The following is a 22,518-nucleotide window of genomic DNA, read 5'->3' as shown; positions in this document are numbered from 1 at the left end:
TCTTGGAAGTTCTATATATATGAACCAATTTAGAAACATTGTTCTTGAATCACTAGAACTCCACTAGAGACGTTCTTCATCTTTAATGAGATGTCAAAAAATAATATGAAAAATAAATCCTATAATTGGAGATAATCCAGATTTGTGAACAAGTATTTGAATGCACTTAAAATGTTGTATATTTGTTTTTATTTAATAAAAACCGTTTTTTTACCATTTTCAAATACTTTAAAATTTTAAAATTTCTTTGTTTATTTATATGCTATAAGAGGCCAACTAGAAAACGTCTTATTGGACCTCCGATGCGAATGAAGCACAAACCGGTGTCTCGGGAGAAAGAAACAAACTGATATATACCGCAAGAGTCGGCTGCCATAAGTCAGTCTGCGCTGATCTTCCGACGAGAGCGCGTCCGCGGGAAATTAGAAATAAATAAATAAAATCATTGAAAATATAAATTCTGGCTGCAGAATTTAAAAACTTTGTGGCATCGCTATAGGCAGGTCACGGGCCGTTGTAGCGGTAGATTCGAACATTAAAAGAGTGTTAATTAATATTTTTTTTTTAAATCGAAAGACGTAAACATGTCGACGGTTTTGTGGTGGATTTGCGTGTGGTGTGCTATTATAGTAAAAGGTAATTTTGTTTTATTTTTATTTTATTTTTTATTTTATTTTTATAAGACATAATACGTTTTTTTCTCTCTATAGTTAAACTCTAACTGTGTGCTATTGTAAAAGGTTATTTTGTTTTATTTAGTTTTTTTTTTATTTCTCAAAATATTCATCGCAACATGAATTTAATAATATAAAAACTTTATTAACGTAGTGGATGTTTTCAAGCCTTAAGTGTAATATGAATTGGCGAAAATTCTCACACGTGTATAAATAATATTAAAATATTTATCCAATATATTTTTTTGCGTAAAGTTACTTTGGTTAATTTTTCATTTGTATTTAAAACTAAAATTATGTGTTTGGTTAGTCCAGTTTAAGACCGACCCTTCTTTCCATTAATTTTAATAAATTTTAAAAAAATTCTTACCGCATTTCTCATCAATTTTTTCCATATAATTTGATTATAAATATTTATAATTTGGGTTTTAATTGGTTAATTTTTATGCCTTTAAAACATTCATGTTATACAAATAAACTACAATTTAATTATTGTTGTCGACCGGTTTGGTAGCAGACAGCTTTTTCCTCAATTATATTAAATCACCATTATCTCATTTGAAATCCAAACATTGAGCTTTCGAGTTGCTTGAAATTTTTAAAGCGTTTTTCAAGTGAGTTTTTTAAAGTTCATAAATAGGGATAATTATAAATACCCAGATTTTTTCGATTCTTCGTCATCTAAAAAACTAACTAACTAGTTTGTTTTTTAGATGACGAAGAATCGAAAAAATCTGGGTATTTATAATTATACCTATTTATGAAATCTATGTTAAGATTAAAAATGTAAAAATAAGCCCTCAGTGGAGGAAACCTAAATTTGTGAATAAGTATTAGAAAACACTCAAAATAATGCGAATAAAAAAATCTTTTTTTATTTTACGATATTGATGGTTCGATTTACATTGACATAAACGATTTTTTTTACATCTCATCAAAGATGAAGAAGAATATGGAAGTCTGGGCATTTACGGGGCTGACGACCGCCATAGGCTGGTTTAAGTGATCATTTTACTCACAACATGCACCAATTCTACCCTTGGTTGACAACCACATACTCAAATTTTCGGAAGTTATATATATATATATGAACCAATTTTGAAACCTTGTTCTTGAATCATCTAACCAAAAGATGTCTGTAGTTAAGTTCTTGTGATTCAAGAACAATGTTTCTAAATTGGTTAATTTATATAGAACTTCCAAGAATTTGAGTAGTGTGGTTGTCAATTGTTGGTTGGTTGTTGGTAGAATTGGTGAATGTTACACGTGTGAAATGTGATCACTTAAACCAGCCTATGACGGTCGCCAGCCCCGTAAATGCCCAGACTTCCATATTCTTCTTCATCTTTGATGAGATGTCAAAAAAATAATATGAAAATAACTCCTACACACACAAAATGTTGTAAATATAAACGAATATGTATAACCAGAGTAGACTTAATCCTATGTTATCTATGTTGAGATGTAAAAAATGTGGTGAGATTTTAAGTTAATATTTAAAAATTTTTTAAATATTAAATATAAAAATCAAACACTCGTTTTAGAGTCTACTAAATTGTATTTTATTATTAAAAACACAAAAAATGTGACAATTGTTTCCCCTTGTTATGGCATTTTCAAACTTATGTGAAGTTTAAATGGACTAAGGGTCCTTATACAATTAGCTATACAATTCTAGGTACTTAATGTGGAATAATAACATGGCCAACAATTTACAACTTTTATTTTGTAACTGGCATAAAAATACCTGATCTTTTTGCACTTTGCATAGCTGAATCAAAAAACGAAAGTCGTAATGGATATTTTTAAATCTAATATTGACTAAAGTTTATCTTTTTATTTATGTATAAATATATATATACATAGAATGCTATCGTATTCAATATTAATAAGTTAATATATTTCCAGTGTTACTCCATAATGATCAATACTTTTTTCCCTTAGAATTCCTTAGACCTTAGAATAAAACATGTCCAGATACCAACCATTATTACGGTTTCAACGTATGGGGTCCATACAAACAATAATATGACTGTAACATCAAAACTTGACGTGATACAAGCTTGTCACCATATAGACTTTGAATAAGAACGATTAACTTAGTCCAAATCAGTCATCAAAATTTCAGTTACAAGATCATTGCTGGCCAGTGTAATTAAAATGGAGTTTTACAAATAAAACGCCAAATCTATAAATAATATTTATTATATATTATGATTTTAAATTTATGTTTTACACGATCGTTTTGTATTAAACGATTGGCAAATTGATCTACCCATAGAGACACACATCAACACGTTAATATAGCATTATTTATGGCGGTAACTGATTTGAATGGTATGTGGTCTCCCACGATTGCTGGATCTATGAAAACAATGTAACGTATTGCTAAATATATTTCGAAGCGGCCTCTCAAACGGCTTCACGTTGCTCAATATTCGATCGAATAAGGCGATTGCAAGCATCATGTTCCTACATATATCAGATACACAATAAAGTGTTTATAGATGGCGAAATATTAATATGTTATACAGTATCGAACAGATTAATTGAAACAAAACTTTTTTTGTTGTATTTTCATAAAAAGTTTTGTAAAATCTTTTATTTATTAGTTATATCACAAATTAATATTTAATATGATCTCATTTGGGCTCAATCAAAGATTTTACTTTTCTTGGCATTTATTATAAAGGGTCCGCCAAATAACTTTTTTTTTTTGAAAATGCTATAAAAAAAAAACTTCGTAGCTTCGGCTGTGTGGCACGTAGCGCCGTCCTGTTGAAACCAAATGTTGCCAATATCCTTCTCTTCAATTTTTGTGAACAAAAATCCGTTCAACATGGCCCGATAACGATCGCCATTGACTGTAACGGCCACTCCTTGCTCATTTTCAAAGAAAAATGGCCCAATTATGCCTCTGGACCAAAATCCGCACCAAACAGTGACTCGTTTTGGGTGTACCGGCTTTTCAATGTATGCGTGCGGGTTTTCTGTGCCCCAAATACGACAATTTTGCTTGTTTACATACCCGCCAAGATCAAAATGAGCTTCATCCGAAAAGATGATTTTTTTGGCAAAATCGGCATCTTCTGTAAGTCGATCGCAGGCCCACTCAGCGAAGCGAAAACGCATTGGATGGTCAGTTGGCTTCAACTCCTGAACCAATTGGACTTTGTATGGCGTCATACCAAGGTCTTTATGCAAAATTCGTCTCAATGATGTCTCCGAAATGTTCAATTGTTGAGAACGACGGTGAATTGATGTTGATGGCGCTTCACGCACACTTTCTGCCACAACATCGATATTCTCGGGTGTACGCACTGTTTTTGGCTTTTCACGCTTTGGTTTATCGATGAGGATGCCAGTTTCTTTCACTTTTTTCACAAGATAACGAACATACGGAGCTGACGGTGCTTCTCTTCTTCCAAAAACCGTACGCAATTTTCGCACACATTCTGCAACATTACCATGATTTTCAAAGTAATGTCGCAATATTTCCCAGCGTTGTTCAAGCGTATACACAACCATATTCGCTCAGCGGAAGGATAAAACTAATTATTTGTCAAATCAGACATGAGCTAAGTGTTACCATTCACGAAATAAGCACTAGTTGAAAAAAAAAACTTTAGATGGCGGACCCTATATAAGGTGCCATGCGCGTGGATGCCATTTTTTCGTCTCGAAACCATACCTGAATTATGGACAAAATGAGGTTTTCCACCGTAGTTCAATCAATTTTGGGGAGCCGATTCCAACAGATTGCCAATAGATTTTCAATTAGGTTTATGTCTGGCAAAATTCTTGACCAGTCCAACACTGTTCATTGTTTTTTGTGAAAATTTCCATATTTTTTGTTGGATTTGTGGCAGGAGGTTAAATCCTGCTGAAATATTCCATTACCATTTGACCTTTGTTTTTGTATTTCTGGTAGTATCTTTTCCAGTAGAATTGGGTGATACTTCTCGCTATACATCATCTCAGTCACTGAAAGAAGCAGCCCTGGTCCATAATACTGAACTCCCCCAAAACATTTTTTTAGAGGTGTTGAAAATACGAAAAAAAATGTTTATATTAATCTGTTCGATGCTGTTTATCAGATACACAAAACAGTGTTTATAGATGGCGAAATATTAATATGTTATATATTAATCTTCCCATGTATAAATGGGATAAAGTGAAAACATTAGATTGCAAATTGATTTTAATGTGCCCTATTGTCATGGGAAAATTTCACTTATATCGATGTTACAATAGTATTCACATTCAATTTTTACATCGACTTAAATTATAATTGAGGCTATTATTACTTTGAAATAGAGCACAATTAAATACTTATAACTAATTTTATTAAATAAAATATTAATATGCAAAATGAATCGGTTTTGTATGAAAGCACGAACGAATCTGGTAGACTGCTATCTATCGACAAAATGTCCAAATACCTATATAAAGAGACATTCTACCAAACAGTTATATTCGTTTATTATATTATATTCTTCCGTTAACGAAATATTGAACAATAATTTAAGTGTTTTTTTTTAAATTTATTTAAGATTTTTTCAAGTACTGGAATTACCCTAGTTATGTATTGATTTGTATATTATCTTCAAGGGGAAATGATCAATAGCCCGCAACTTATTTTTCTTGAAACCCGGGCAACAGTATTTTTGTATTAAAAAAACGACACCGTTTTTTTATTGAAAAAAAATCATCGAAATAAATATAGCTCATTTCTTTCAACAACGTCATATGTATATAAAAAATCGTAAAATTTTCAGTTGTGCATGTTTTCGGAATGCCCAGAAAATATACTAAATCCCAGCAAAAGCTGCATATTTTAAACTTAATATTTACCCGCTACTGGGCAGAAAGTGTGGTTTTTGCATTTTGAAGAAAAGGTTTATAATTAATTGTTTTTTTTAAAATTCTACTAAATTTTTTTCAAATGGAGAAAAAAACAGTCAGGTTTTACCTAAAAAGATCTGTTACACAGTAAAAAGTTCAATAAGTGGCTTAATTTTTTTTTAAATGAATTTTATTATATTTTTTAACGTTAAAAACGATCTCCAGAAAAATCAAGTTTTTTTTTTGTATATGACGTTGTTGAAAGGAGTGAGTAATATATGATTTTGGTGAATCATACTATTCTCTCTGCCTACATTTGCAGAGAAGCTTCGTGATGGTTGGTTAGTTATATTTGAAAAAGATGATTAAGTGCAAGAATATTAAAATTAGAAAAATCATTAAGAAAAGACATGGTTGGTAAGATGATAACGGTACAATGGTGAAAAATACATGTCGACACGACAACATGACACGCTCTGCTAACAAAAATGGCTGAGTTTATTAATACTACATATTTTTGTACATAACAGAAGTCAGTAAAATTTATAATAAAAATGTAAATTAGTTTTAAAATCCCTAAAAATATTTTATTATAACTTAATTATAATGTCTATCGGTTACGATGCTAACCGCTTCTTTATCAAGACTGATTAATACTTATTATCAGTCTTATATGATTAATAATTATTAATGGGTCTTGATAAAGAAGCGGTTAGTTTCGAAAACAGTAGACATTATAGTTAAGTTATAATAAAATATTTATAGTGATTTTAAAACAAGGTTACATTTTAATTATTAAATGGAAAATAACAAAGTCAGTGCTTCAAATATAAATTATATTCAGAAAAATTTGTTTGTTTTGAAATTTTTTACTACATTTAATAGAAAATACAACTTACACATATTGATGAGTTCATCTCTATTTCTCGAAACTAGTCGTATTTACATTGATAAACTAAAAAAAGTTGTCTTATACAACAGTTTTATTTTTATACTTAAGTTAAATTTATATGGAAAATTTGATAAATATTACCACAAAGTCGAATCAATTAAGAAAGTTCAAAAAAATATCTTGCAAGATTACAGTGATTTAAATCCCGTTATTTTTCCGAATAAAACCTCGTTTTGGGTAGACATGTACACAATTCATATTACACGCTTACATGTATTTGTATACATGTGCATCGTACATTTTTGTGAGTATCTATTGTATTTCTTTTGGTGTATGACAGAAACGCAGAAGACAAAGTTCAACCATTATTTTAAAATACGCCATGTCTAAAATCATATAGGCACTGGTTATTAAAAAACTTTTATTTTATTTATCAAAAAAAAATACCGTGATTAATATGGTCAACTCGGTGCCTCAAAAATTGTTCGTTGCTGCTAACAAAAAAACAAAAAAATAATTGGTTAAAAAATATTATAAAACGCAATGTTTGATAAAATATTCAGGAAATTTCCTATATTCTTTATGTTCTTACCCTTATCCACAACCGATGGTGCATAGGGCTCTGAATTATATCAAAGAAGTGTCATCTTGATTGTTTGTTACATAATGATAGGGTCATCAGTCCAGCGCTTCAGTTACTTCTTTAGAGTGTCATTAAATAAATATTAATAATAATAAAACCCTTATCCGCACCCCAATGGTGCATAGGGCACTGTGTCATATAAACGCAGTGTTATCTTGATCGTTTACACATGATAAATAAATATTAGAGGTAAGAATCTCTTTTTATCAAAATAATGTGTGGTGACTTTTTATCTTTTTATTTGAGGTTATGTAAATCACATAGATGGTGCAACGCAATATGTTATTGACAGTGTAACATTCTTTTTCTTTCTCGTCAAAAAATGCCCTGAGTATTCTAGAAATCTGAAAATTAAATTGCGATGTTTTGTAAGACAACAAATGTTGCATGAACCCACTTTTAAAGCTGTCAAGGAGGCATTAGTGATGAAAATATGACATATACCTAAAGTGACCATACGTTTCGTTTTGAACGGGACCGTCTCATTTTTAGATAGCCTGTCCCGTTATCCCCAAGTAAAGTTTCGGGACGTCGAAATGTCCCGTTTTCAAAAAAAGAACAACACACCGTAACAATAAAAAAAAGTGCAAAAAATCGACGGTAGAAAGACGTAAGATTGTCGCCTGTAGAAACACTCTTTTCACAGATGAATAAGTTGTGGACGACAGAAATAAACACAATGTCACAGGAGTACTCAAAGCGATTTTAAAAAATCCTGCCAAGAATTCCATTCTTATTTAAAAGCAAACCCACTGATACTTAAGAAAATTTGAAAATTAGAAAAATATACAACATAATTTTTTCATACTTATATTATTTATTCCTCTTATTTTCTTTATCACGATTCTTTTTCTTTTTATTAATACATAAAAAACTGTGAAAAATACGTGTTTTCTTGAATATACATACTATTACGTACAAACTGGTAATTTTTTTTGAGCCGTTTTGAGGACAGAAATAAATGGTCAGTTTACGTATACCATGAATTCCGTGGCACCGTATATGTATTGTTATTTACACTGTCCTAAATGGCACCTACATAATGCACAAAGGAATTAATAGGGATTTTTTGTTTCATTGCTGACAAATAACGAAAATTCTCACTATAATTGTTGCATCACCTTACTCGTGTGTCACACTTTCACCGGGTTATATTATATTAATACTTATTTTACAAACAAATTTGTTGGAAAATATAAAACGTTTATGTATTAATTGTTAAATCAAACACAGAATTTATGAGTCAAATAAGTTGTATTTCATTGTTAAAAAACGCATAAAAATGAATGTTGTGACAATTGTTTCGCCTAGAATGTGAAGATTAAATCGACCGACCGTCAGTCAACGTAGTAGACTCATAAAATCTGCGTTTGACAATCAATACATACGTAAATTAAAATGGAGTTCTATAAATTTAACGCCAAATCAATAAATACTGTTAAACATCACGATAATATGAAAGTTTTTAAACTCTCATCATTTATATCTTTTAAATCATTAAACTACAAATGTACACCGTAGGAAATGATGAGAAAAACTCTGGTCACCATTTTGGTATTAAACCGATAACTAATAGGTTATTCAACCAAAAATATAACTTCTTCTAATCCTTATCCGCACCCAATGGTGCATAGGGCACTACATCGAAGAATGTTTGCAAAGACAGAGTGGTCTAGCGTTCTAGTGGGAAGCGGCGTGATGGTTAGTTAGTTAAATTGACAAGGGACCCCGTTTTAAGGTTTTTTAGTCTTTGTTTTTTAAAAGTCATTAAGGTTACATCTTTTCTATTTTTTTTTGTTTATCTTGATAACGTGAGCACCAAAGTATGAAGAATAATCGTAAAGTACATACACATTTCGTCACATAAAAACAAGAGAGCGGGTTTTGAAACTGTACGATCAGCCTGAAAAAGGTTGTTGGAATCTAAAATATCATAATCAGAGGCGTGCGGATTTTATTTTTGCTGTTTTTGTTAGAAATTCATTTATTTTTTTATTTATTACGACCATATTCTTCATATTCTTTAGTCATTGATGCCAACGATTGAAACGTTACCGTTAATCGACCGCGGACAAACAGATATTTAATGTATTGAATTTGTCCGATCATACAATAAAACTCATTGAATTTTTTTTAAAATTTATTTTATCAGACTCTGGATTTTCACCCTACGGATGATATATCGCTCATTCCTTTCAACAACGTCATATGTATATCAAAAAACTTGATTTTTCAGGAGATCGTTTTTAAAGTTTAAAAATATAAAATAATGTATTTAAAATAAATATCAAGCCACTTATTGAACTTTTTACTGTGCAACAGATCTTTTTAGGTAAAACCTGAATGTTTTTTCTACATTTGAAAAATATATGGTATATTTAAAAAAAAAAGAAAGCAATACCTTTTCTTCAAAAACAACACTTTTTGCCCTGTAGCGGGTAAATATTAAGTTAAAAATATGCTGCTTTTGCTGAGATAAAGTACATTTTCTGGGCATTCCGAAAACATGCACAACTGAATATTGACGATATTTGATATGTGACGTTGTTGAAACGAGTGAGCGATATGTTACTAAGGCGGATAATCGATAGCAAGTAACTTAATTTTCTTTAAAATCAGGTAACAATAAAAGAATTTGATTTTTTTGCTTAAAATACCGTTTCCGTATAGAAAAAATAAGTTTTTCTTCGAAATAAATATATGGATTTGAAAAGAAAAGAGTTATTGAAAGGTATGGAGTTTAATCTTTTTTCCAATGTATATGTATATGTAGTACTGATATGAATATATATTTAAACATTCTAACTATTTTATAAAATACAGTAAAACGTCCTATTTGATTTGTTAGAGAGTGTTTTTGCCTAGAATTTTCACTCATGAATTACATGAAATTAACGTAACTTTAATGTTTAAACATAAAGAGTAAATCCACTCACGAGTAGGCATAGGCCATGAAACTTAAAAAGTTGAAGCCTGAATAGGGTCATGATAAGCGGTGTTGCATAAGCCGTAGCTAGATTTCAGAATCACTTGGACGTTAGGTAATTAAAAAAAATTGTCTAACTTCCCAATTTGATTTGTTAAACGTCCAATTTTAAATGAAAAACCCGTGTATCGTCCGTAGGGTGAATAAACTAATGTCAAATTCTTAATTTGTGAAAAAAGTTCAGCATTATAAACGGCAACTAAATAAATTAAAAGTACCTTCATAGTTTGAACGCACGTCACTGTTATTCAGAATTATCGGAGTTGAAAGAAGAAAACTAAAAGATAAGATCAATGGAGCGCAACTAATTAAGCTTTGTTATGTAATTTGATTGAATACCATTATGTAAAGATGATCGCCGTAAAAAAGCTCTTTATTAACGCTTGGTACGAAATATAAACGCCTTAGGTTTTTTAAATTACATTTGCATACCTTGAAATATTGGGGTCGATTTATTGCTAAATTATATACAATACCGTAGTGGAAAAAAATCTGAACGCTTTAAGCGATTTCTTGATTCCGTTAAATTGTTTGTTTGCTTAATCTTTCCCTTCCGATGCTAAAGTAAAACGCGCGTCCCAGTGTTGGGTAGTCACTACACAATAAAAAAAATAGCGATTTTAAACCGGAAAATATGGACATTTATAGCTAATACCCTAAATTAATTATAAATTATGTCGAAAATCATAATAATTTAGATTTATTTGCTGAAAACATTAAAAAACCATCTGACAACGCTCACGGAACAAGCATAGGTCCACTCTTGTCGGAAGCCCAAAAGCTACTGCCGCTAGCCAGGGAACATTGAGCTTTGAGCTCCTCGCGCTTGCACAGTGCAAGTATGCAAGAGTGAGATGCGAATATAGTGTCGCGGTTCCCGCACACTCTTCACGCGCTGTTTATACGCGAATTTGTTTCCGATGTTCACAAAATACCTCCGATGTACCCGATAAATTCTGATTATTATTAATATTTTTTTTTTAAATCAATGCGTAAATATGTTATGGAGGAATACCTGAAATCTTAGCCCTGTAATTATTATATTTATAGAGATATTATGGTTATTAGAAGCACTATGTACAAGGTACACAACACCGGAAAGGGAGTTAAAAATACGTTTTACAATATTTTAATGTTTACATTCATTTCATGTTATGAATTTATATTTATTTTGACTCCCCTGGAAATCAAACCCGGGACCTCTAGCACGGTCGCCAAGTGTTCTAACCTCTTTTCTATGGAGACAAACAAGACTTAGTATTGTAGTATTAATTTCACCAAACTTAGCAGTATGAATTCATTTTAAGACGAGTTTTTTGTTCAAATACTATATTTAAAAACACTTCACGATAATTCACAATTTCTTGACATCCTTACATACATTTATCTGAAGTATCCTTCAAAACAGGTCTTTGAATAATCAGTATCCATGTTCTTGTTGCTTTTTTAAATAAGTTTTTTTCTTTTGTTTTGTACATTGCATTTATACGCCGTTTTCCTTATATTGTTACCCACATAACTAAGCAAAAAATAAAAATACTATCAATGATCCTAAGACTATGTTATACAATAGTCAGCTGGAGTGTCCCTTAGAGACAAAATAAAGACTTTATAAAATGAAACAACTTTGTTTTAACCACTTTTTTATTAATACAATTTAACCTGGATTTAATGGAATCACCCAAATAAATAATAGTTGTTATTTGGGGTTGCCACGCAATGAGTAATAAGAATAACATTTTGGATTTAATATGTGGAAGTTTTTGGTAAGAGTATTTTAATGTTTTAGAATTTAATAAACCCTGATGATGACAAGGTTCTTGTCGAAACCGGTAGGTTAAATTGTATTAATAAAAAAGTGGTTAAAACAAAATTGTTAAATTTTATAAAGTTTATAAAATGTGCCACAAAGTATCTGCGAAAAACTTTCAACAAACAAAATAAAGAGTTCGCATTCGTGGAAGCCTGGGTATAACAGGCATCAATAGTAAGGTAAAGGAAAAGCAATTGAGATGGTATGGGCACATAGGACGCAGAAAACCTGATCATATATTTTTTTTTTTTTTAGATGGGAATTGCATTTATTATTTACCTTGCTTATTATGTACAAGGTTTATAGATCATTTAGTGGATTTTTGTTTCTTCTAGCTAATTAAATATGTTTTTATTTGAATCTGTGTTGGGAACAGGAGGGATCATCTAGTGTGGGTCAAATAGGAACTTCTCTGCATTTGCTCATTGCTGGGAGGAAACCACGTAAAACTCCTCGGGAGAAGGCGGACTGTTGACTGTCATCAGCAGACCTTCCGTTCCACTAGAAGAGGGTTCGGCATTTTGTGTCCTACTTTGGTTTATGTTACCAATGTCCTTCACTATTTTTATCATGTATGATACTACCTCTCGTGACAATTCCTTATGAACTATCACGGATTCGATGTTGGATAGATCCTCACCCAGGCTCCTGCAACGCGCCTCTAGCTGTTGTCTTTGAAAGCTGAAAAGGGGGCAAAGCATCAACAGGTGAGGGACATCTTGAGGTGTCTCATCATCACACGTACAGCTGTCGATCTCGGAGATCTTGAAACGATGTAGGTAGCTCATGAACCCACCGTGACCCGTAAGGATTTGAGTGAGCTCAAAGCCAGGTTTCTGCAGTCTCCTGAAATCAACCTGATCATATTGTAAACCAGGCAATCGCCATGGATCTTCTTCGTAAGACATCTAGAGGAAAGGACGAAAGGAAGAAAACACGATTCGAAGGTGACGTTGCCCATGAGAGAAGGGTGTACAATCTGAGGACGAGGAGAGCTGACCTCAACAGTCTACAAAGACGATAAGTTGGGATGAAGCCAGGAAGAAGATATGTACAATATACGAAGAAGATATGTAAAACATTGAATAAACCAAATTATTTCAGTGATGGATTAAAGATTATAATACCCTGGATATCTTCTTAAGCCTGAGATCTCGAGCATTCAAATTACAACGCGTTCGGCCACGCTGAGGGCTAGACGTATCTTCAAGCTCAATTATTTTTTGGATATACATATATTAAATTTAATTTTTGTTTAGAATAAAGGTAAATTATATAAATATACAATATATTTTTCAATAAATACCTTTCAATTACTCTTTTCTTTTCCAAACCGTGTTTTTATTTCGAATAAAATTTCATTTTATTAAATGCAAAAACGGTGTTTTAACAATAAAAAAAAAGTCAAATGTCACCTGGGTTTAGTTTTTTTTAACCTGTCCAGGAGAGAGTTTTAATTTATTTTTTACTTTTATAATTTATATGCTATGCTATAAGAAACTTATTTACTTCAATTAAAAAAAAAACATTTACACCAGTAAACATAATTTATCGCAACATTAGCAATTTTGACATAAATCATGTTTTAAATATGTTTTGGTATAAATCACGTCATAGATCATGTTTTGTATTGGTCGTATATATACGACCATACTCCTGGAAGTCAATGTATTAATTCTTAAATCAAACACATTTCTTTTGAGTCTATTAAGTTAGATTTTATTTAAAAAAAAAACATATAAAAATTGATATTGTGACAATTTTTTCGCCTATTTATGGCATTAAAAATTAATCCATAAATTAAAATGGAGTTCTACAAATTAAACGCCAAATCAATAAATAAAGAAAATTAAGTGGCGATTTATCGTATGTTCGGCCTTAAACACAATTTATTGACGAAAACATAAATCTCGCAGCACTCGCTACCGTACTATCTGCACTTTCTTGACATGAAATGTGCAGGGAACCACAAGGGCGTAAATATTTACGATGCTGTCCGCATTCAAGATGTAAATTGGAAGCACTTATAAAAATATATTACCAAGAACTCCATCTCGAAGCGGGTCCCTTATAAGGAGTGTGCCCTTTTTCGTCGCCGCCGTAATTTTGCCTGTCTCCCGGAGTCAGTTATTCGGCTGAGATTGGCCGGCCGATTAACTGTACCGCGATAAACTGTAGCATCACGAAAATAAAAATCTCATAGCGCCAGAGGGAGACGCAACCAGGAAGAAGAAGCGGGCGCGAGAGGGACGGAGATGGAGAGGAATGCGGAATATCGACGGATATCTGCAGATGCTGTAATAGTGATTGACATCCGTCCAGTTTTTGTACCGTTCACAGGTTAAATCGACAAAATTAAAAACCAGAATTTTAATCGAATAAGATGAGAATTTGGTAAAATTTCTCAGATAATTAAACTTTAAACTTAAACCTAGAGTTTTGAAATATCAGTACAATTATTTAAAACAAATAAAAACAAGGAGATTAATTAGATAGCCAGCAGATACGTTTTGGGGTTTTTTTTTTCACGAAGCGCATACGAAAATTCTGAACGAAAAATATTTTCCGCCCGGTGAAAACAACCGTGTGCTCAGTACTTAATTTTCTTAAACCGCTGACGGGAAACGTGGGTTTGTTGGCTATCTAAAACCGACAACCAGTTAAGCATTTATAATATCAGATTTTCTATATTATAGGAACAGTTTTTGACAGAAAGTGGTATTGGTAAATATATACGAGTATATACGTACGATATGTGCTTGTATTTTATGTATATGCAAAATTTTAATTTATACAATTTCAGTTTTCATTTCGAAATAGGAGAGTGTAAATCCTTTTTCAAGTCTAGTGTAATATTATAGATCATATTATAATAAATATGTACACATATGCAGTTAAGAATTATAATATAAGAAAATATCTCCTAGCAAAGCACACACATCACAATTAACGAACTTTATGGTAACGTGCATTTAACATAACCATACGTCTTTTTATCAAAAGAACTTTGATTATTATCCAATAAAGTTGTACAACATATTCTATTACCAATTAAGTCATTAAAATTTTAAAAAAATATATAAAAAAGCTATTTGTAAATGGATATTGGAAGTTGGTAGATCTGAAACATATCGCATCAATCGGCCATACCGTATTTGATTAAATATCATAAAAATATATTTTTTTTATTTATTTATAAAATAAACCCTCGGCACGGGAATTGTAATTTGTAATTATGTGTTTATAAATGTTAAATAATTTATATATAATATGACATATCGCTCACTCCTTTCAACAACGTAATATTTTAAAATCCTTAATTTTTCAGGTGATCGTTCTTAAAGTTAAAGAATATAATATAATGTACTAAAAATAAATATCAAGCCACTCATTGAACTTTTCACTGTATAACAGATCTTTTTAGGTAAAACCTGAAGGTTTTTTCTCCATTTGAAAAATATTAAATACATTAAAAAAAATAATTAAACAATACCCTTTCTTCAAAATGCAAAAACAACACTTTCTGCCCTGTAGCGGGTAAATATTATGTTGAAAATATGCCTCTTCTGCTGGAATATAGTACATTTTTTGGGCATTCCGAAAACATGCACAACTGAAAATTGACGATTTTTGATATATGACGTTGTTGAAAGGAGTGAGCGATATATGCTAGTATAATACATACAGTATCTTTATATTATACTATATAAGAGGCTGTAGTCCAATGGTTAGAACTAATTCAGAGTTTCTGGAATTGAACATACTGTACCACAAATTGATCCCTTTTTTAAATAGCGGGTCACTCAGACCTACAAAAATAGCATGAAATTTATCAAAAAGTGAAAATCTCTAGCAATCTAAGTATGTAGACAGTTACATTCCAATTGGAAAAAAAAACATTTGTCCTCTGCTCCACATACTGTTGTAATAGATAGGAGTGACAAAAATGTAAGCTTGGATTTTGAATAAAAAACTTATGATGAAAAAAATGTCGAATAACATCCAACATGGGACCTAAGAGGAATAAATCGATGTCGAATGAGATTCGACATTGGACCAATAAGGGTTAAAGAATACGGACAGTCATGTGATTTCCACGATTACCTTAATTAAAATGTCTCCTTACACACGTAAAGGCGCGTACCTTTGCGTAGTTGAATCGAGTAAACTACAAGAAGCCTTTCCCTATAAGGCTTGATGTGATTAATTTAAGTACGCAGAATGTCGGAATCCGTACCCGTCCTTTCTACCGTTACTTTCCTATGAATCTCATTCTACTTCCATATGTGAGTAGTCTACTGTTGTTGTACTCTATCCCTGGCGCCATGAGGCAGATGCTAAGCGCTGAGCGAGTGCGTAATGCATAGATAGAGATGCTCGTCTACATCTTAAGATGGGAGCTTTCGATTCCACATATCGCTCACTCCTTTCAAGAACGTCAAAAAACATCAAAATTTATGAACTTGCGGTGAGTCGTGACCATGAAATCATTTGGTTTTGCTAAATAACTTTATTCTAGGACCAATGGGGAATTTAATAATTTTATTATTTATTATCGTGGTCTGTTCATAACGTTCTATGACGTCAGTCTACGAATTAATTGAACAGGCCAAGTACACATGTCTGGGTTGAAAAATATGAATATGTAACAAACAAAAAAATGTAAAATGGAGGTACAATAACCATATCGCTCACTCCTTTCAACAACGTCACAAAAAATACTTGGTTTTTCAGGAGAACGTTTTTTAAGTTTAAAAATATAATACAATGTATTAAAAACAAATATCAAGCAACTTATTGAACTTTTTACTGTGCAACTAATCTTTTTAGTTAAAACCTGAATGTTTTTTCTCCATGTGAAAAATATTTAGTACATTAAAAAAAATAATTAAACTATACGTATACCTTTTCTTCAAAATGCAAAAACAACACTTTCTGTCCTGTAGCGGGTAAATATTAAGTTAAAATATACCGCTTTTGCTGGGATATAGTAGGGGAGAGTGCCCATGGATGGGACGTTTTTGATTTTGCCTCTCTAGTTTTTCTCCGGAAAATAAATCATAAAAAGTAAACATGGTTTCTCTTTATTCAATATTTTAGCTACAAATATGCAGTACTTTGTTTTCTAAAAAAATTAACTTAACTGACTGAAAAATCGATTTCAAATAATGTCCTAAAATGTCCCATTCATAAACACCCTCCCATGAGTGGGACACCAGTATACCATGAATGGGACATCAATTAAAATGCAAGATCGATGGAAAAATTATATTTTAAAACAAAAATAATTGGTAGGCACTTTCATATAATACGCAGACGCATGCAAAAGAAATTTTATTCAACATTTTTGGCAGAAAAAGTTCAGATATCTTAATATTCCACAATTTTCATGGGCCACATAATTTACGTTTGAGCCATTGCATAACACTTTATTGGTATTCTCCTTCACATATGTGACACTTATTATCCTCCTTTCATTTTGTTTATGTCAGTGATACACCTTCTATTTCAACTGATTTATCTGAACTGATATCTCTGTTATCACTCATTGAAATCGCTTCTATGAGTTTTTTAAACTCTTTTAGCGTTAGGCTTATTTTTCGGACTATCTATAGGTTTTCGTTTTCCATTCTTCAATAATTGTATTTTCAAAAACTTGTCCTTTGCTGGAGTGTCAGAGATTATACTTGATTTCACCTTTCTAGTCTTTTTCTGTACTGTAGAATATATTCTTCCAGCTGAATTTAAATACGTGGAAAGCATTTCTTCTTGCTTCAGAGTAAACTAACTAAAAAAACTAACGAATCATCACGTCGTTTCCCCGCAGTGGTAAGCAGAAAGAACAGAACGCCACACCACTCTGTCTTTGCAAACATTCTTCGCCTCTTCCACTTTCATGCATCTCCTCATACATACCCGCTGATTATTACGACTCCTAACCTGACTACTTTTAAGTATTTGGCATTCCTGATCATGCCATGTTTTTCATTAGCCTCATGAATTTATTTAACCATCCTTTCCTCACTCATTCGTTCTATATGTCTAAACCATCTCAACACACCTTTCTTAATTTCATCGATAATGCTCGTCTCAGCTTTGCATTCCTTCCGTATTTCACTATTCGAACATCTATCACAATCGTTTTGTCGCACATTCTTCTGAGAGATCGCATTTTGACTGCATTCAGTCTACTTTTATCCTTCTTTTGCCAACTCCATGTTTCACTTCCATACATTAGAGTTAGAACCAGGACTCCGTTGTGCCCTGCCAGTTTAGCTTCCGCTGATAGGCTCTGTTATTCCTATGCTAGGTGTATGTAAAAATATCTAACCACTAGAAATATCAACCTTTACTTGTTTAACACGTCTATAAAGAGAAGATTTTCCTATTGCATATGTCTTTGCAACCGACCTAATATTTTGCTTTTTACTTAAAACCTCTTCTACAGCAGCTTCAATTTGAACGTTGGTTATGCGTGTTCTTGGCATTATAACCTATAAACAATATAATGTTTACTATACGTGTAATACAAACGAGTACAAACGATTTTTAATGTAAATAAAAAGTATTCGTCACGAATGGGAAAATTTTCCCTTTGAGTGGGACCGTCCCATTCATGATCACTGGACGCGTCCCATTCAAGGAAATGCGTGATTTTTAGAAAAATAGATTAATCGATACATTTATAGTAAAGTAAATTTGATGAAACTTACTTTATAATATACGGAGAGAACCGACTTAAATAATTGTATATTTCAATTGGAGCACTTATCATAACTTATATGTGCAAACATAATCAAATTACAGTATATAATTTACTTTTTGACGCAAAAAAATTATAACACGTCTTACTCGCTTCACTGTCAGTCGAGAACTGTGGTTTGAGGATCAATCTGTCTAATATTGTAACGTTAATGTTGGGTATTTTTTTATTTTTTTTTGTTACAATAGTTTGGGCTGGAGGACGATTGTCCCATTCATCCTCTGTCCCACTCATGGGCACTCTCCCCTACATTTTATAGGCATTCCGAAAACATGCATAACTGAAAATTTACGATTTTTGATTTATGAAGTTCTTGAAAGGAGTGAGCGATATCACCATTAAAACTGTGTAATCTTAAAATTTACTAATTTTACAGGAGAGCGTTTCAAAGGTTTAAACGTGTAATGTTTTATTTTATTTTTTATGTATTAATTGTTAAATCAAATATAGATTATTTGAGACTACTAAGTTTTATTTTATTGTTAAAAAACACATAAAAATTAATATTGTGACAATTGTTTCGCCTAGTTAAGGCATTTTCAACCGAATGTGAAGATTAAAGTAATATTTTAAGTAATAATGATATTTTCAGCCTTTATATTTAATTTTTTGCTTGCTACATTATCTTACTTTCAAAGCAAGGTAAAATTACATATTAATTTTGTTATACGCGTATAGTAGCCAAAACGCAGGTCAGAATTTTAATACTTTTCTAGAAAAATAATGTTTACGTTTTACGATTTGATTTGAACATGAATATTAAATTTATTAAATACGATTAAATTACAGGAAAAATACATATTTTATGCACTAAATTAATAAAATATTTAATTGTTTCAGTACAATTATGAAGCTTTTATACTAAATATGAACTAAAACTTTTTAACAAAGCGAGCGTCGTTTGTTGAACTACGCTCTTTTGTCAATATTTAAGAAAAGCATACTGGTTCCAAACGTTTCACGATATAAAATCAATTTCGAATATTTTTGTTAATTGTGCGCTTTTAATGCGAAGAGGCGATATGAGAGCGTATAACAACCTTTTTATATATTATTTATTGATTCGTCATCAACTTTGTGAAATGACATGTTGATTATTTTAAAATTAAATACTTATATCCTCCTTGGAACCCTTACAAGGGCCCAGAACAGCCGTGTACTAAGCTTTGAGAATAGGTGTTTGCGGAGAATCTTAGGCGTGTGGTGGTTTGACTTTGTGAGGAATGAAGAGATAAGGCGTAGGACGCAGCAAATCTTGGTCACAACTGTCGTCAAGAAAAGGCGATTCAGTTGGCTTGGCCATGTACTCCGCATGCCTCCTGAGAGCCTTAATCAAGCTTGCCTCTTTTACAAGGCATCAGGTTCGCGCCGCCCAGGACGACCACTGCTGACAATTCGTCGGCAGTTCTCGTCAGAACTTCGGGACGCGGATCTGACTTGGGAGGGTGCAAGGGAGCTGGCAGCCGACAGAAAAGCCTGGAGACAGTTTGTGGACTCCATATGCTCCACCTAGGGAGCGGATATGGTTATATTATGTAACCCTTATCCGCACCCAATGGTGCATAGGGCACTGCATCGTATTGACGTAGTGTAACAACAACAAGGAAATAATCTTACTAATATTTTTTTACGTGCTAGCATCTTCCAAAGTCTACCTTTTCTAATAAAGAAAATTCGAAAGGCAACTCCCCTCTTAAAAAATCAGTTAGTGCCTCAATATTAAACGGGTTTTGATATTAGATAAAATCACATTATAATTTTGATGGCTTTAACACCTGCCTGGAAATTTCACCTACATTTCTGTATAATGCCTAATGCTCTATTTATACAATATTTTGATTAATTTAATTAAACATTTTTCTTAAATTATTGTCAATTAAAAACTATAATCTGTGTCAGAGAAATTACTTTGATGTTTCAGCAATATCTTTTTGATCGTCACTGCAGTCAATGTGTTTCTAATCAAAGAAAGCCGTGGCGGTCAAATGACCGATAATTCGAATCAACAATATATATATATATATATATATATATATAAATATATATATATATATATATATATATATATATATATATATATATATATATATATATATATATATATATATATATATATATATATATATATATATATATATATATATATGCATATATATATGTATATATATGTATATATATATATATATATATATATATATATATATATATATATATATATATATATATATATATATATATATAAATATATATATATATATTTATATATATATATATATATATATATATATATATATATATATATATATATATATATATATATATATATATATATATATATATATATATATGTATATATATATATATATATATATATATGTATATATATATATATATATACATATGTATATATATATATATATATATATATATATATATATATATATATATATATATATATATATATATATATATATATATATATATATACATATAAATATATACACATATATAAATATTTCCTTTATAACAATATTTCAATTCTGATGTGTATTTTCATTGTCAGCCACAAATTGTATCATTACGCAAACGCATGGTTTTAAAAGTTGGTACGAACAACGTTAAAAACAGTGAATAAAAGTTCCTACTGCTGTCAGCAAGTTCCTCGCTTATAATACGTAATACATTATAACACTTGTCCAGACGCAATGGTGGATAAGATACTATCGTACATCGTATCGACGAAGCGTTATCTTGGTAGTTAATTCCACGAAGGAAAGGTGGTCAGTCCTGTGTTTTTGTACCTGTCCAGGGTAACATGAAATAAATATGAGAGAGGAAATCACTGTTATTTATTAACACTGCCCTTGGGAATCGAACTCAGGACCTCCAGCACAGTAGCCGAACGCGATTTCCACAGCATTGCGGAGACGGATATTCACGGAATACGCAAATAGGGAATGCAAACACAGTGGAAACCGTAACGATGCGGTAGTATAGGTTGCAAGTTTTGCGGTGGTGACTTTTGCGGTTGAGACACGTAATGATGTCACACTCGACCCCAAGCTGTTTGTTTTTTGGTCCATTTAAATAAAGACAGTTTGATCTTTGATGACAACCTTATTTCTCAACAGATTTCAATAAGAGTAACAAACGAATCAAATAGAAGCAAATAGTAATAATGAAAAAAAAAACAAATAAAAAAGTGGATTGTTTATATGGGACACAAGAGTTGCTTTAAAAGTTGGTCATCTCACCTAAATATAGTCAGCTAACGTATTATTATTGTTGCGATGTATTTTTTATAGATATAAACTACGAACTTGTCAATTTCTCTCAGTGCTTCTGACAGTGTATAATTAGTAAGTGTTTATATTACAGTATTTTATGAAGTATCATTTGTAATTTTTGTGTTGCTTTGTAATTAAAGTTTATAATTAAAGTTTATTCTTAATTTATCTTTATAATATTTTTCTATCTATCTATCTATCTGATTCTGACAGTTCAGAATATTATATTTTTTTCTATCTGATGTCTTTTGTTTTATTCTGTGCGACGCATGCGACATCTGGTGGTAGAACTGTTTTATGTAGGTACTATTTGTAAGTACTTAATAAAATGTATAGGTAGGTACCTAGGTATTTTATTACATATATATAGATACATTTACATGTATATATATAAATATAAATGTATATATTTTTTATAATGTAAATGATCGTCACGGGTTTTGATTATTGAGGCGTTCAAATAATGTATTGTAAACAGTAAAAAAAGCAACAACGGTTGTCTTGTGATTTCTGGTATTCTAAACTTAGTGAAGTGGTAAATACATTTAGTGACATTGTTGTAAGTCTCGATTTCTAGGGAGATCTAAATATTATAGGTATTTTTTCACTCTAATA

At 31.3% G+C, this 22,518-nt stretch overlaps 1 protein-coding gene across 1 annotated transcript in view; it reads left to right on the top strand.

The window, feature by feature from the left end:
- The first annotated feature begins 378 nt into the window (after positions 1-378).
- Positions 379-22,518, top strand: part of LOC148310260 (protein Skeletor, isoforms D/E-like) — a 99,038-nt gene continuing 76,898 nt past the window's right edge. Inside the window, exon 1 of the mRNA XM_088258674.1 lies at positions 379-636. Within this exon, the coding sequence (XP_088114800.1) occupies positions 585-636 (52 nt within the window). The 5' untranslated portion in view covers positions 379-584. The remainder of the gene's footprint in view (positions 637-22,518) is intronic.

The sequence above is a fragment of the Brachycentrus maculatus genome, unplaced genomic scaffold, assembly GCF_059751285.1.
Source record: "Brachycentrus maculatus isolate JH-2025_06_01 unplaced genomic scaffold, ASM5975128v1 h1tg000102l, whole genome shotgun sequence".
Classification (NCBI taxonomy): domain Eukaryota; kingdom Metazoa; phylum Arthropoda; class Insecta; order Trichoptera; family Brachycentridae; genus Brachycentrus; species Brachycentrus maculatus.
This window is presented reverse-complemented; position numbering and strand designations above follow the sequence as displayed.